The sequence below is a fragment of the Hyla sarda genome, chromosome 7 (assembly GCF_029499605.1).
Source record: "Hyla sarda isolate aHylSar1 chromosome 7, aHylSar1.hap1, whole genome shotgun sequence".
Taxonomy (NCBI): Eukaryota; Metazoa; Chordata; class Amphibia; order Anura; family Hylidae; genus Hyla; species Hyla sarda.
In genome coordinates, this window is record NC_079195.1 from 44,012,677 (window position 1) to 44,027,041 (window position 14,365).

The 14,365-nt window shown below is 42.4% G+C and overlaps 1 protein-coding gene across 7 annotated transcripts in view; it reads right to left on the reverse strand.

Annotated features, from left to right (window-relative positions):
• DHX32 (DEAH-box helicase 32 (putative)) overlaps nt 1-14,365 on the reverse strand; it is a 93,539-nt gene that overhangs the window by 7,119 nt on the left and 72,055 nt on the right. For all 7 annotated transcript variants that reach the window (XM_056532988.1, XM_056532986.1, XM_056532992.1 and 4 more), the window contains 3 exons: nt 7,573-7,764; nt 4,066-4,215; nt 2,913-3,100 (listed from right to left, as the gene is read on the reverse strand). In XM_056532988.1, the coding sequence (XP_056388963.1) occupies nt 2,913-3,100; nt 4,066-4,215; nt 7,573-7,764 (530 nt within the window). The remainder of the gene's footprint in view (nt 1-2,912; nt 3,101-4,065; nt 4,216-7,572; nt 7,765-14,365) is intronic.

Sequence of the window (14,365 nt, forward strand, 5' to 3'; positions counted from 1 at the left end):
TCAGCAGAGAGCACTGTGGTCAGACAGAAAATAAATTCAAAAAGAAAAGAACTTCCTCTGGAGCATACAGCAGCTGATAAGTACTGGAAGAATTAAGATTTTTCAATAGAAGTAATTTACAAATCTGTTTAACTTTCTGGCACCAGTTGATTTAGAAAAAAAAAATAAAAATGTTTTCCACTGGAGTACCCCTTTAAAATAAAATGTAGCCATGGTAGGAGAGAGTTTAAAAAAAAATAAAACCCTCAATAGATCAGAAAACCACTATTGGCAGATAGTTGGAATTGTATAGGATTGTTTCTTGACTGTGCTCAGCTACCTGCGTACACAGCAACATAATGTTCTCTATTGCTTTCAAGTGCTGCACCTCGTCCTCCCCGGTAAACAAGCTCTTATTGTTGTAATGGCTCATGAACCTGCCGTACACCACAGAGACGCACTGTACGCACATCAGCCGCCAACACAGCACATGTCATGGATATATAACAATTACTTTCTCACATCGAGTATCTCTTAAAGGGATATCTATACAGGAGTACAGTGAAAGGTGACATCAGTAGATAGATGGCACTGGATCCACCACCATTCACAGTAGTGAAGTTCCTTTCACTGTAAAACATTGTTTTTTTTCTCAACCAGTGTGCCTCCAGCTTTTGCAAAACTACATCTCCCAGCATGACCGGACAGCCTTCGGCTGTCCGGGCATGCTGGGAGTTGAAGTTTTACAACAGCTGTAGACAGACTGGTTAGGAAACACTGCTGTAGAATGACCTTTGAAAAGGGCACAGAGAATGGCCATTAAAGGGGAGGTCCAGGAACAGAAAACCACCAGAGCTAATTTCTTCCAAAAACAGCACTGCCCCTGTCCTCAGGTTGTGTGTAGTAATGCAGCTCAGTTTCATTGAAGTGAATAGAGACCAGCTGTAATATCAGTCAGTCAAGCAGGGTCAGGGATGGGAGGAGGAGCGATAAAAAGTTCCTTCCTTTAGCCCTATAGAGGAATGCCTCTTTGAATCAGAGAATAAAACCATTATGGAAGCACATACAGGTATGAAAGGCACTATACATCTTCTTGCCTTAACAGTTATGTAACAGTGTCAGTAATTCGGAACATGAACGGCAGCTGACAGATTAACTCCGCCCCTATACATGTTATCCCCTATACAAAAGGATAGGGGATAACATGTCTGGACCCTCCGCGATCTCCAGGCTGGCGCTGCGGTTTTTATGGTCATGGAAGTCCCAGGCTTCCGTGATTGTGACATCATGCCACGCCCTCTCCATTCATGTCTATGGCGGGGGAGTGACAGCTAGTACACAGCAGTCACGCCTCCTCCCATAGACCTGAATAGAGGCGGTGTGGCGGCTGTGTTTGCTGTTCTTCCGGCACTGCACAGATTTCTCTCCATGCACCGGATGATTGAAGTGCTGTGGCAGAGATTGTGGGGGTCCTTACCGGCCGGACCCCCATGATCAGACATGTTATCCCCTATACTTTGGATAGGGGATAACATGTCTAGCAGCGGAGTACCCCTTTAAAGCGCTACTGTCATTTCTGCACCGTCCCTATTGAGGGCAATGCAGTCTGGCGGAATGCTGCAGCATAATTTCACCAGCAGAATGTCCGCAGTGTGAACAAGCCCTAAAACAGAATTACAAGGCCACTTGGCAATTGTTTGGGCACTCAAAACATCAGCAGCCATTGCCCATCGTAACAGAGTTCTAGAACTAGCACAACCCTGCCCTTATGGTAGCAACAATACAGGAATATGGGTGCACTACTGTGGTAGATGTAAACAATACATTGGCTATCCCTCAACACTGATGTTAAAATTGAGACATTCGTCAGTGTATCCTCATATGAAGGACACACCAGAGCCCGCACACCAATACCAAGGATTCTCAAAATGGCGCGGGACCTAACGCTAATCCTACCTGTGTGTGATAAGCATAAACATCAGTGTTGAGGGATTAGCCAATGTCATTGTATACATCTACCACAGTAGTGCACCCACATTCCTGTATTGTATTATTCTAATTGTTACACATCCACACCGTTTATCTGGTGTAGGATTCTATTGTGGCACTTGTAGTCCGCTGCAGGCATCCTCCATTGTATGCATTTTTATGCTGGGGATCGCCCCTAGCAACGGACTACAAGGGCAGGATCTGCTCCCCCAGTATAAATGCACAACCGCATTGGGGGTTGAGCACCTCCAGCCATTTGAGACCACGTTTTGTGTTGTTTGCTTATGGTAGCAACCCCAATAGTGAGCTGCTCATGGGTGGGCAAGGCTGCAGGAACCTGCAAACCAACAATTGTAAGTGATTGGAATAGATGCCAATTAAAGGGGTACTCCCGTGGAAAACAATTTTTTCCAATCAAATGGTGCCAGAAAGTTAAACAGATTTGTAAATTACTTCTATTTAAAAAAAAATCTTAATCCTTCCAGTACTTCTCAGCTAATGTATACTCCAGAGGAAGTTGTGTAGTTCTTTTCTGTCTGACCACAGTGCTCTCTGCTGACACCTCTGTCCATGTCAGGAACTGTCCAGAGCAGGAGAGGTTTGCTATGGGGGATTTGCTCCTGCTCTGGACAGTTCCTGGCATGGACAGAGGTGTCAGCAGAGAGCACTGTGGTCAGACGGAAAAGAACGACTCAACATCCTCTGGAACAAACATCAGCTGATAAGTACTGGAAGGATTAAGATTTTTTAATAGATGTAATTTACAAATCTGTTTAACTTTCTGGCACCAGTTGATTGGAACATATTTTTTTCCACCAGAGTACCCCTTTAAATAGCGTTTTGGATCACTTACTAAGACGATTGCCCTTGCATGGCTATTAATCAAGGTGGCAGGACTGTATTCTATGCCTAGTCAAAATGATGCTTGACATGGCACTGCTTACCTGCATGAAGTATCCAGACAGCAGAGATTTCTTTATGTTTAGGACATTTTCGTCAGAGCCAAAAGCTGGTTCAGAGATGGGCAGCTCAATCCTCTTCATGATATCTAGAAGCTCTGATCGTATGACACGTGCCATCTCCAGTGCGGTGTAGTTCAGCAGGTGATCCTGGCACCATCTCTCAATGTCATCTGTGCAGGAAAAATGGACATCAGTAACTTTACATTGCCAGGCTCTTTGATGAAAATATTCTTTGTAATCTACGCAACCATCATGTGAAACCTTAAAGGGGTACTCCACTGCCCCAGCGTCCGTAACATTTTGTCATGATGTCACTGCAGCACCGCCTCGTGACGTCACACCACGCCCTCTCTGGTTCTGGTGTCCTTCGACAGCTCTTTGGTCTTGGCCATAGTGATCATGGCCACGCCCCCTCGTGATGTCACGCTACGCCCCCTCAATGCAAGTCTTTGGGAGGGGGTGTGGCATCCGCCACATCCCCTCCCATAGACTTGCATTGAGGGGGTGTGGTGTGACATCACAAGGGGGCATGGCCGTGACATCACGACCCCCGCAGCCCGCACCCAGTGTTCGGAACAGAATGTTCTAAACGCTGGGGCAGTGGAGCACCCCTTTAAAAGGGCTGCACACCTCCAGTAGCTCTTGCTAAACACTTGTTTGTCTGACAGCTGTTTTGAACAAACTCCCCATACATATGAACGCTTGGTGTGGCAGCGCATGCATGTGTTAATCGGAAGGGAGAGCGGGGGGGGGGGGGGGGGGCAATTAGGCCGTAGGTTGACATCTGTGGAGGTATTTTACCCTCCATAAGAACAAAAAGAAAAATCAAGCATGTTAAAATTTCTTAATCCAATCTTTCTCCCATGTTCAAAATATGGAAACAGGCCTCGGCTTTCAGCTGACTGTCAATCATGCAGGGGCAGGGATAGGAGAAGAAGGAGTGAGGACTAGTTCCAACCCTCAGCACTTCTTGTGAACTCTGCTTTGTCTCTTTTAAAAAGAGAATCAAATAATCTTTCTAGGTTATGGAAGCACAGACAGAAAAGAGAAATCACTGGACCTTCATATATCTGTCTGTGTTGTGGAGAAATGATAAAAACATGTTACAGTAACAGAGATAACGTACGGCACTCACACTGACTGGCATTGCTGATCTTCATCTGCTCATATTCTCTGTAGAGGTTTATAAGAGTGAAGTGATCTCCGGCAGGGTGCAAAAACTTTCTTCTCTTGTGCTGCTTCGCCACATCGGCTTCATGGGCTGAATCCAGGAAACAGTTTGGAGCTTGCAATTGAAAAAAAAAAAATATATATATATATATATATATATATATATATATATATATATATATATATATATATATATATATATATATATATATATATATATTATATATATATATATATATATAATAATAATAATAATAATAATAATAATAATAATAATAATAATAATAATAATAATAATAAAATATATATATATATATATATATATATATATATATATATATATATAATTATATATATTTTTTTAATTTTTTTTTATTAATATATAAATAACAACAACAACATTATTTTTTATTACGGTATTTGTAATAAATAATAATAAATAATAATAAATTATTATTTATTATTATTATTATTATTATTACTATTACTATTATTATTATTATTGTTCGGGACAAGTAGCTTGATCACAGGGGGCCCAACCACTGAGACCCCAGCGATCTCTGGAACAGGACCTGGCTTTCAGTTATAAACGCGTGTAGTAGATTTGCCGCGCTCCATTCATTTCTATGGGAGCACCAAAAAGAGCCGAGAGTACAGCACTGAGACACCATCTGGGCTCCCACAGAAATGAATGAAGTTGGGGTCCTGTTCTGGAGACAGCGTTAGTCCCAGTAGTCGGACCCCCCGCGATCAGTTACTAATCTCCTACCCGGTGGATAGGGGATAAGTTAACTTTGGCTGGAGTTCTCCTTTAATTGGTAACTTTATTAGCAGCAATCCACAAATTGACAATTTTATGATATAGTCGCACATGGCAGATTGGCTGCAGAAATCTTTGCTAAAATTTCCCATTTATCTAAATAGATAAGCAATTTGACCGTGTAGTAGGAGATATCGGCGCTGGATGAAGGAACCAGGAGGACTGCAGCATAAAATCAAGCTGGGTTTATTAGATGCAACGCATTTCGCTGCGCATGCGCAGCGAAACGCGTTGCATCTAATAAACCCAGCTGGATTTTATGCTGCACTCCTCCAGGTTCCTTCATCCAGCGCCGATATCTCCTACTACACGGTCAAATTGCTTATCTATTGCCTCTGAGGAGGGCTGCGGATGAGGACACAAGCACTTACAGGCGCATCCCTATAGACGCTTCCTGTTTTCTGTGGCTTATTTAGATGGGTTGACATCTGCATTGGAGGCTCCGTCAGGGGCCAGACAAAAATAGTACCCCATGCCCAACAGCTGACACACCCCATTAAAGTCAATGGGTTTCACTGGGTGCCATTTAGTTTGGCATGTAACAGATGGGACAAGGCTGCAGTTCTTTTCTTCGCCTCTATATGAGGACAAGCACATATTTTATTTATCCTATATTTTCGGGTTGCCACCATTAAAATAATAAACTTTAACCTGCCTTCCGCCGCTCCTTGGTGCCACCGATATTAGTCTTCATTCCTAGGGCACCAGTACCTGTCTGGGAGTACCCCTTTAAAAGGGTTGGCCAGGAATTTAAAAAAACAGGCCTAGTTCTTTGAAAGACCACTCCCTGTCTGTCTCCACTTTGTGGTATTACAACTTGGCTCCATTCACTTCATTGGAATTGAGCTACAGAACCACACCCAACTTGGAGACAGACAGGGAGCATTTTTTTTAACAAAATTATCTCTGTTTTTCAATTCCTGGATAACCCCTTAGGGTACATTCCCACACAGCCTATTTGCTGTGTATTTGCTGCTGCGTATTTTATTTTCTCTGTTGAAGTCAATGGGTAGGAAAATACGCAGCACCAAATACGCAGCACCAAATACGCAGCAAATACGCAGCAAAATACGCCACGTGGGAATGCACCCTTAAATGTTTGACTTGCATCGCCACTATGTGAGAATGAGCACACGGGACTGCAGCCTTGTCCCATTCAACTGAACTAGGCAGTGCTGTACGACTATTAATACAACAATTTAAATACAAGTTGATATAACATTAAAAGGGTTATCCAGGAATACAAAACCAGAGCTAATTTCTTTCAAAAACTGCTCCACGTCTGTCCCTAGGTTGTGTGTGTGGTATTACAGCTTGGCTCTATTCACTTCACTGGAACCAAGCTGCAGAACCACACCCAACCTGGAGACAGACTGGGAATGATTTTTGAAAGAAATTAGCTCTGTTGTACTATTCCTGGCTAACCCCTTTTATGGCCAATCTGGGAGGATAATACCATCAATTTTTACTACTTTCATAATCCCATTAAAACCACAACATCTATATTGCCCATGCCCTTGGAAACACCCTTAAAAGGGATACACCTGTGGAAAACTTTGTTTTTTAAATCAAATGGTGCCCGAAAGTTAAACAGATTCGTAAATTACTTCTATAAAAAAAAAAAAACGTAATCCTTCCAGCACTTTTTAGGGGCTGTATACTACAGAGGAAAATGCATTTCTTTTTGGATTTCTCTTCTGTAACGACCACAGTGTTCTCTGCTGACCTCTGCTGTCCATTTTAGGAACTGTCCAGAGCAGCAGATGTTTGCTATGGGGGTTTTCTCCTGCTCTGGACATTTCCTAATATGGACAGCAGAGGTCAGCAGAGAGCATTGTGGTCGTGACAGAAGAGAAATCCAAAAAGAAATGCATTTTCTCTGTAGTATACAGCCTGTAAAAAGTACTGGAAGGATTAAGATTTTTTTTTCTTTTATAGAATTAATTTACAAATCTGTTTAACTTTCTGGAGTCAGTTGATTTAAAAAAAAAAAAAAATACAAATTTTCCACGGGAAAACTTTTACAAAAAAAAACCCACAACATTTCCTAAAACTGGCCTGAGCCAATGCGGTAAATAAAAAACACAATATAAGAACATATTATTATTCAAACACAATTCCTCTCCTTTTATACGGCCTACATGCAGTTATATTAGTCTTTTCCAAACAGTGTGCCTCCAGCTGTTGCAAAACTACAACTCCCAGCATGCCCGGACAGCCTTTGGCTGTCCGGGCATGCTGGAAGTTGTAGTTTTGCAACAGCTGGAGGCACCCTGTTTGGAAAACATTCAGTTATAGAATTAGATGGATACAATTCAGTTCTTCCTGACGCAATGCCATGTATTCAGGGGAACATTCTGCAGCAGACAGACCATTTAAATAAACGTTTTTCGTTGGGAGAGAGTTTTTTCCCTTTACATAATATTTCCCATTGACCGATTTTACAATTTAAAATTGTCCGTATCAATTGTTTTGCATTTAGCGGTAAATCACCTTTCATTTGCATGAAAATAACATTGTTAGGAGGTCGGTTTTTGCCCATTCCCTGACACAGACACCGGCGCGGGATCAGACCCCCAGCTCTCGGAGACCCCCCCCCCCCCACCCCCCACCCATTCTATCAGGGAGACCATTGTTTTACATGCACAATACCTGTCACCATGGCAGCCAGCGTCAGCATTTCATCCACACAATCAAACTCGCAGGCGGCTAAAATAGATTTTGACAGCTGTGGATCCAGCGGAAATTCAGACATGATGATTCCAAATTCGGAAAGATTTCCATCATTGTCGAGCGCTGCCAGGTAATCCAGGTCTTCTAAGGCTTGCATGAGACTTTCGGGGTCTGAAGGAAAGAAAAGGCGTGACAGCTCTATTAGTAGATCATCTCGCCGTCATCTCCTGTTGGCAGCATACTTCAACTTTTTACCTGTTTATTTTTTTTTATATTTGTTATAATGAAGTAGAAGGCACAATAATATCCTCCCCCTCCCCCAATCTATCTGTATAAAACTCACCGTACTTGTATGTGCGTTTCAGCAAAAACTTTCGAAAGTATTCAGGAAATCCAATGCAAGTCCAATCCAATACTGGGGGTGCAAGAAAACCTTGTACAGTGGGGCAAAAAAGTATTTAGTCAGCCACCAATTGTGCAAGTTCTCCCACTTAAAAATATGAGAGAGGCCTGTAATTTCCAACATAGGTATCCCTCAAATATGGGGAGAGACATAATGGGGAAAAAAAAAATCCATAATCATTGTCTGATTTTTAATGAATTTATTTGCAAATTATGGTGGAAAGTAAGTATTTGGTCACCTACAAACAAGCAAGATTTCTGGCCCTCACAGACCTGTAACTTCTTCTTTAAGAGTCTCCTCTGTTCTCCACTCGTTACCTGTATTAATGGCACCTGTTTGAGGTTGTGAACAGGTGCCTTTTATACTGATAAGTTCAAACAGTTACACTCCAAACGACACTATGGCCAAGACCAAAGAGCTGTCGAAGGACACCAGAATCAAAAAATTGTAGACCTGCACCAGGCTGGGAAGACTGAATCTGCAATTGGCAAGCAGCTTGGTGTGAAGAAATAAACTGTGGGAGCAATTATTAGAAAATGCAAGACAAACAAGACCACTGATAATCTCCCTCGATCTGGGGCTCCACGCAAGATCTCACTCCGTGGTGTCAAAATCACCACAAGGACAGTGAGCAAAAATCCCAGAACCACATGGGGGGACCTAGTGAATGACCTGCAGAGAGCAGGACCAAAGTAAAACACTACACCGCCAGGTACTCAAATCATGATGTGCCAGACGGGTCCCCCTGCCTAAGCCAGTACATGTCCGGGCCCGTCTGAAGTTTTCTAGAGAGCATTTGGATGATCCAGAAGAGTATTGGGAGAATGTCATATGGTGAGATGAAACCAAAGTAAAACTTTTGGGTAAAAACGCAACTCGTCGTGTTTGGAGGAGAAAGAATGTTAAGTTGCATCCAAAGAACACCATACCTACTGTGAAGCATGGGGGTGGAAACATCATGCTCTGGGGCTGTTTTTCTGCTAAGGGACCAGGACGACTGTTCTGTGTAAAGGAAAGAATGAATGGGGCCATATATCGTGAGATTTTGAGTGAAAACCTCCTTCCATCAGCAAGGGTATTGAAGATGAAACATGGCTGGGTCTTTCAGCATGACAATGATCCCAAACACCCCTCCCGGGCAACGAAGGAGTGGCTTTGTAAGAAGCATTTCAAGGTCCTGGAGTGGCATAGCCAGTCTCCAGATCTCATCCCCATAGAAAACCTTTGGAGGGATTTGGAAGTCTGTGTTGCCCAGTAACAGCCCCAAAACATCACTGCTCTAGAGGAGATCTGCATGAAGGAATAGGCCAAAATACCAGCAACAGTGTGTGAAAACCTTGTGATGACTTACAGAAAACGTTTGACCTCTATCATTGCCAACAAAGGGTATATAACAAAAGTATTGAGATGAACATTTGTTATTGACCAAATACTTATTTTCCACCATAATTTGCAAATAAATTCTTTAAAAATCAGACAATGTGATTTTATGGATTTTTTTTCTCTCATTATGTATCTCATAGTTGAGGTAAATTATGAAAATTACAGGAACTTGCTCAATTGGTGGCTGACTAAATGCATTTTTTTTTGCCCCACTGTACCTGGCGCTGCTACTTCTGGTCAAGGAAGGAGGAGAAGAAACTCCAGAAATACTTCCAAGCAATTTATTAAATAATTAAATACAGGCACAATGACGCGTTTCGGAGGTCACAACCCCCTTCTTCAGCCCATTAATCTAAAGAAGGGGGTGGTGATCCCCAAAACGCATCATTGTGCCTGTATTTTATTATTTTATTTAATAAATCTCTTGGAAGTATTTCTGGAGTTTCTTCTCCTCCTTCCTTAACCAGAACTAGTAGCGCCAGATACAAGGTTTTTTTGCACCCCCATTATTGGATATTCTACAGAACAGGCTGCACCTGTCATCCTGTTACCCTCAAGGCTCAGCAGCTACTCCAAGCTCTCAGTATCCAAATACAGAACTGTGGTGATAGGTGCCCTTATTACCCACTTGAGGTGAGTGGACATCTATCAGAGACATCAGTCCCTGTGGGTTTTTTCCCCTTTTGTCCTTGGGAAATACACGAGGCGCAGGTGTGCGGTCTCTTTTTCTTGCATTCACGAATGCAAGGCTATGGGACTTCTGGTACAATACATGATCGTGTTACTCTCAGGCTGCGGAGATTGCCCAGGAGTTTAAACATTCCTCTGTTATTGTTGTTATCTGCTGAATGCAATAAAAAACACTTAACCATTAGAGAAGGTCTGCACAGCTTCTTACCAATAAATAAAGGAATGGGACCAATCAGGATAGGGCCCACTCCTACAGCCCCATAGCAGCCGCATGGTCCGCCACTATGGTACTTCGCGCTAATGACCCCAATACCAAAGATAACACAGTTCAGAGGGCTCCAATGTTTCTTTATCACCAAGTTAATTCCTACGTAGGGTCCGAATAGTGGTAAAACATTACTAGAATTATTTTCTCCAACCCTGCTTTCATACAGTAGAATCGCTCTCCCCCTCTTTTGTGAGGAGATGCTGTATGGCATCCGACTATATAACTCAAAGACTTCCTCGTAAGTGAGTTTATTAGTCAGTGTGGAAGGTTTTGATGCAACCAGTGGCGAGACCTTGTAAAGTGAAAGCAGTCAAGCAGATAGAATGTGGCACATCGGAGACACTCGGCAGCCTGCCATGAAATGAGTACCTGCGGCTCAGATATAGGACACTGTGGACTTCAGTGCTACAACAAGGACATAAAATAGCACAAAGCACCAGGAGCAAGTCTACAGCAAGTCATGCAGTCATCGTTATTCAGTCCATGCAGAAAGGTTATTGTGTTTTTCCCCTAACTTTGCGGTTCTTATTTTTGTTCCAGTAAATTAGAAAAATTAAAAATTATAATTTTTTTTTAAATTACTATAATGAAAGATGCGTATGATGCATGGGGATAGGACAAAATGCATCTAAAATCTCTAATTTCCCACCATATTGCAGGTCTCGTTGATGCCGGATTGTCAGGAATGTTATTGTATAGAACACAGCATAATGATACACATGAGTACGCTCCAACGGCAACACTAATCCTAGGGCCTCATTCACACTATGTGGGGTTTTTCAGGACTGGAAAGTACAAGTTTTTCTTTGATCCTGACTTATGGCAATAACAGCAAAGCAATAACGTTACCTCTCTTTAGTAGTAGGATGCACAGGATAAATGCTGACCAGGCAGTAAGGAAACGTATCATGAAATAAGGAAGTGTCCGGCATCCAAGGGTTTATACAAACTTACGTAAACTTTCTTCTTTTCTCTAGTGGCAACGCATAAAAATCACAAACGCAATAGGTTTCGAATGCACACTCTTTCCCACAGCATAAAAGAAAAAAAAGTGTGTGCTTGAAACGCGTTGCATTTATGTGATTTTTATCCGTTGCCACTTGGACCACAAATAAAATTATTATGGATGTGTTTATACACTATTGGATGCTGAACACTTTATTACCTGATAAATACACAAGGGTTAACATATTGCATCCTCAATGGGACTTAAGGCAATGGATGATAAAAGTCCCACACAGTTGGATTTTTTTTTTATTATCAGGAAATGCAGAGTAATACAAGAAAAGCAGATTCTTCCGACACTCTCATTCGGCCATAGTACTTAGTAAAAAATACAACGGCATGTGCCAATAGGTCTACATCCCCCAGTCCTTCTAGCTTTTATACGCATTACATTATAATATCACAATCTGTACTATGTCATATTCTGAGTGAAAACCTTATGGTGGTCTAGATTAGAGTTAAATGGGCACTGTCAGAATCAAAAACTTTTTATATGTTGTACATCTTGGCAAAACATTAACCTTTCTAATACACTTAATAAAAAAATTTATATCTCCTTTTTATAGAAATCATGGCTTATATAAAAAAATAAATAAATAAATAAAAGACCACTAGGGGCCGCCACAATATAATCCTGTCCTGCTGTAGCATCATCTTTGTCCCAGCTAAAGCACAGGCTGGGACAAAGTCCAGGAAGTGATGGCAGGACTAGCACTCCTCTGTGCTCACTCCTGTCCTGTCAGACTGCAGCATGAAAACAGAGAGGAGGGGGGGGGGGGGGGGGGGGGGGACACAGAGCAGCCTGCAGTGATTGAATTAAGAGACCCAGCACAGCACAGCAGACTCAGGCAGGAAGTGAATGCACGGTGAGTGAGGGTGGGTTTAGCGCTTGCCTTGAATACGCCCCTTCCTGAGCAGAGGTTGTCAAAATGAAAGAGCAGCGGAACAGAGGGATTTGTGAGCAAAATGCAGAAGGTAGACACATAAAAAGCCATGTAAAACAAGTGCATGACCTAGTAAGGCTGGGTCCACACTACGTTTTGTCCCATACGGGAGCGCATACGGCAGGAGGGAGCTAAAACCTCGCGCTCCCGTATGTCATTCACTTCAATGAGCCGACCGGAGTGAAACGTTCGGTCCGGTCGGCTCATTTTTGCGCCGTATGCGCTTTTACAACCGGACCTAAAACCGTGGTCAACCACGGTTTTAGGTCCGGTTGTAAAAGCGCATACGGCGCAAAAATGAGCCGACCGGACCGAACGTTTCACTCCGGTCGGCTCATTGAAGTGAATGACATACGGGAGCGCATACGGTCACATACGGGAGCGCGAGGTTTTAGCTCCCTCCTGCCGTATGCGCTCCCGTATGGGACAAAACGTAGTGTGGACCCAGCCTTACATATAGAAGAATTTTTTTTTACTGCGATATGACAGGTACACTTTAATGCAATTTCAACAACCCCCCACCCTACTGTAAACATGTCAAAGGAAAACCAATAGCAAAAAGACTATGTGGTGAAGTAGGTCCTCAATGATGTCTTTGTACAGTACTGCATTATTCTATCCTACAAGTTATTTGTAGATGTAGAATAGTGTTTCCCAACCAGTTTGCCTCCAGCTGTTGGAAAACTACAACTCCCAGCAAGGCCCGGACAGCCTTTGGCTGTCCGGGCATGCTGGGGGTTGTAGTTTTTCAATAGTTGGAGGCACACTTGTAGGGAATCAATAGTTGGAGGCACACTGGTATGGTGTAGACCATAGGACCATAGATTTCTATAGGCGACATGTTTTCCTCTAGTAGCACGGAGCTGCAATATGGCTACGTGCATGATGTCATACTCGCGGTACATTTTCTGTACACTGTTTTGGCTACAAAAGGCCACCTGTAATATAATCCAGAACCGCTCTACACACTCTTCGGACAAGGAAGCGTTAATGTAAGAGCACCCGTAATGAAGGTCACGCGCACTCATCGGGAGACCTTCAGCTCTCTCTTGTCCAATCCATTTTCATGTGGATCACTGAGCCTGAACAGGGTAACAAGTTTGCCGGCTTTGTTCATTTCAATTACAACGTACGCTACAATTGTACTTATAGGACATTTAGTAATTTTTTTTTTTCCCCTCAGAGAAAACCATAACCCCAATTAATCTTTGGAATGCAGCATAGGGCATATTTGGAAAAAGGCATCAATAGAAACCACGAATAAGACTTCACGACTATAACTGCAATGACGTTATTAGAAAATTCTACTTTGCCTAAATGTTTCGACTGAGCTACATACCGAAATGAAGATGTGCCTATCATTTATATTCTTGTCCTTAGTGAGCGGTAATTTGTTAGTTAGTTGTTAGTTTGTTGGTTGTTGTTGTTAGTTTTCGGAAAGTTAGACTGGTTTCATACTGTGCGGCACTTGTTTAGTGGTCGGGAAGGCTTCTGAAATACATTTCAATGTACCCAAAGGCTTTAAAAGGTTTGGCTGATATACGTCAGTATACTTCAAAAGTTATCCTTTAAAGTGTACATCCAATTATGGCTTCAGCAGAAGGATAGGACTTTACATTTCATGGCAACTTCAGAGCCCAAAACTTGCACAAGGCTTCTGTGATCAGGATACTGATTTGCACAAGGCTTCATAGACTTGCTTAGGACTTCTGGCAAATCTGTATCCGGATCAATGAAACCTCAGGCAAGTTTTGGGCTCGTAAGTTGCTGAGAAATGTAAGACATATCCTGGAGTCAAAGCAATCATTGGATGTACATTAAAAAGCAAAGCTCTGATGATGTAACTATCCATAGATGGTAACTGAAATACATCATCGGGGTTTCCCTTTTTGAAGCAGAAGAGCCTTATAGTAGAATACACTGCAGTCTTTCATCTGATGTTTATATCTTGGGTCCTACCAACTGTGCCAAAGCATAGTATGGACTAAAAAGGCATTCAATGAAGTTTGTCAAGTCAACTTCCAAGCCCTTCTGTGCACAGAACTTGTGTCGCTTTTCTTCACTTACTCCACTTGGCAG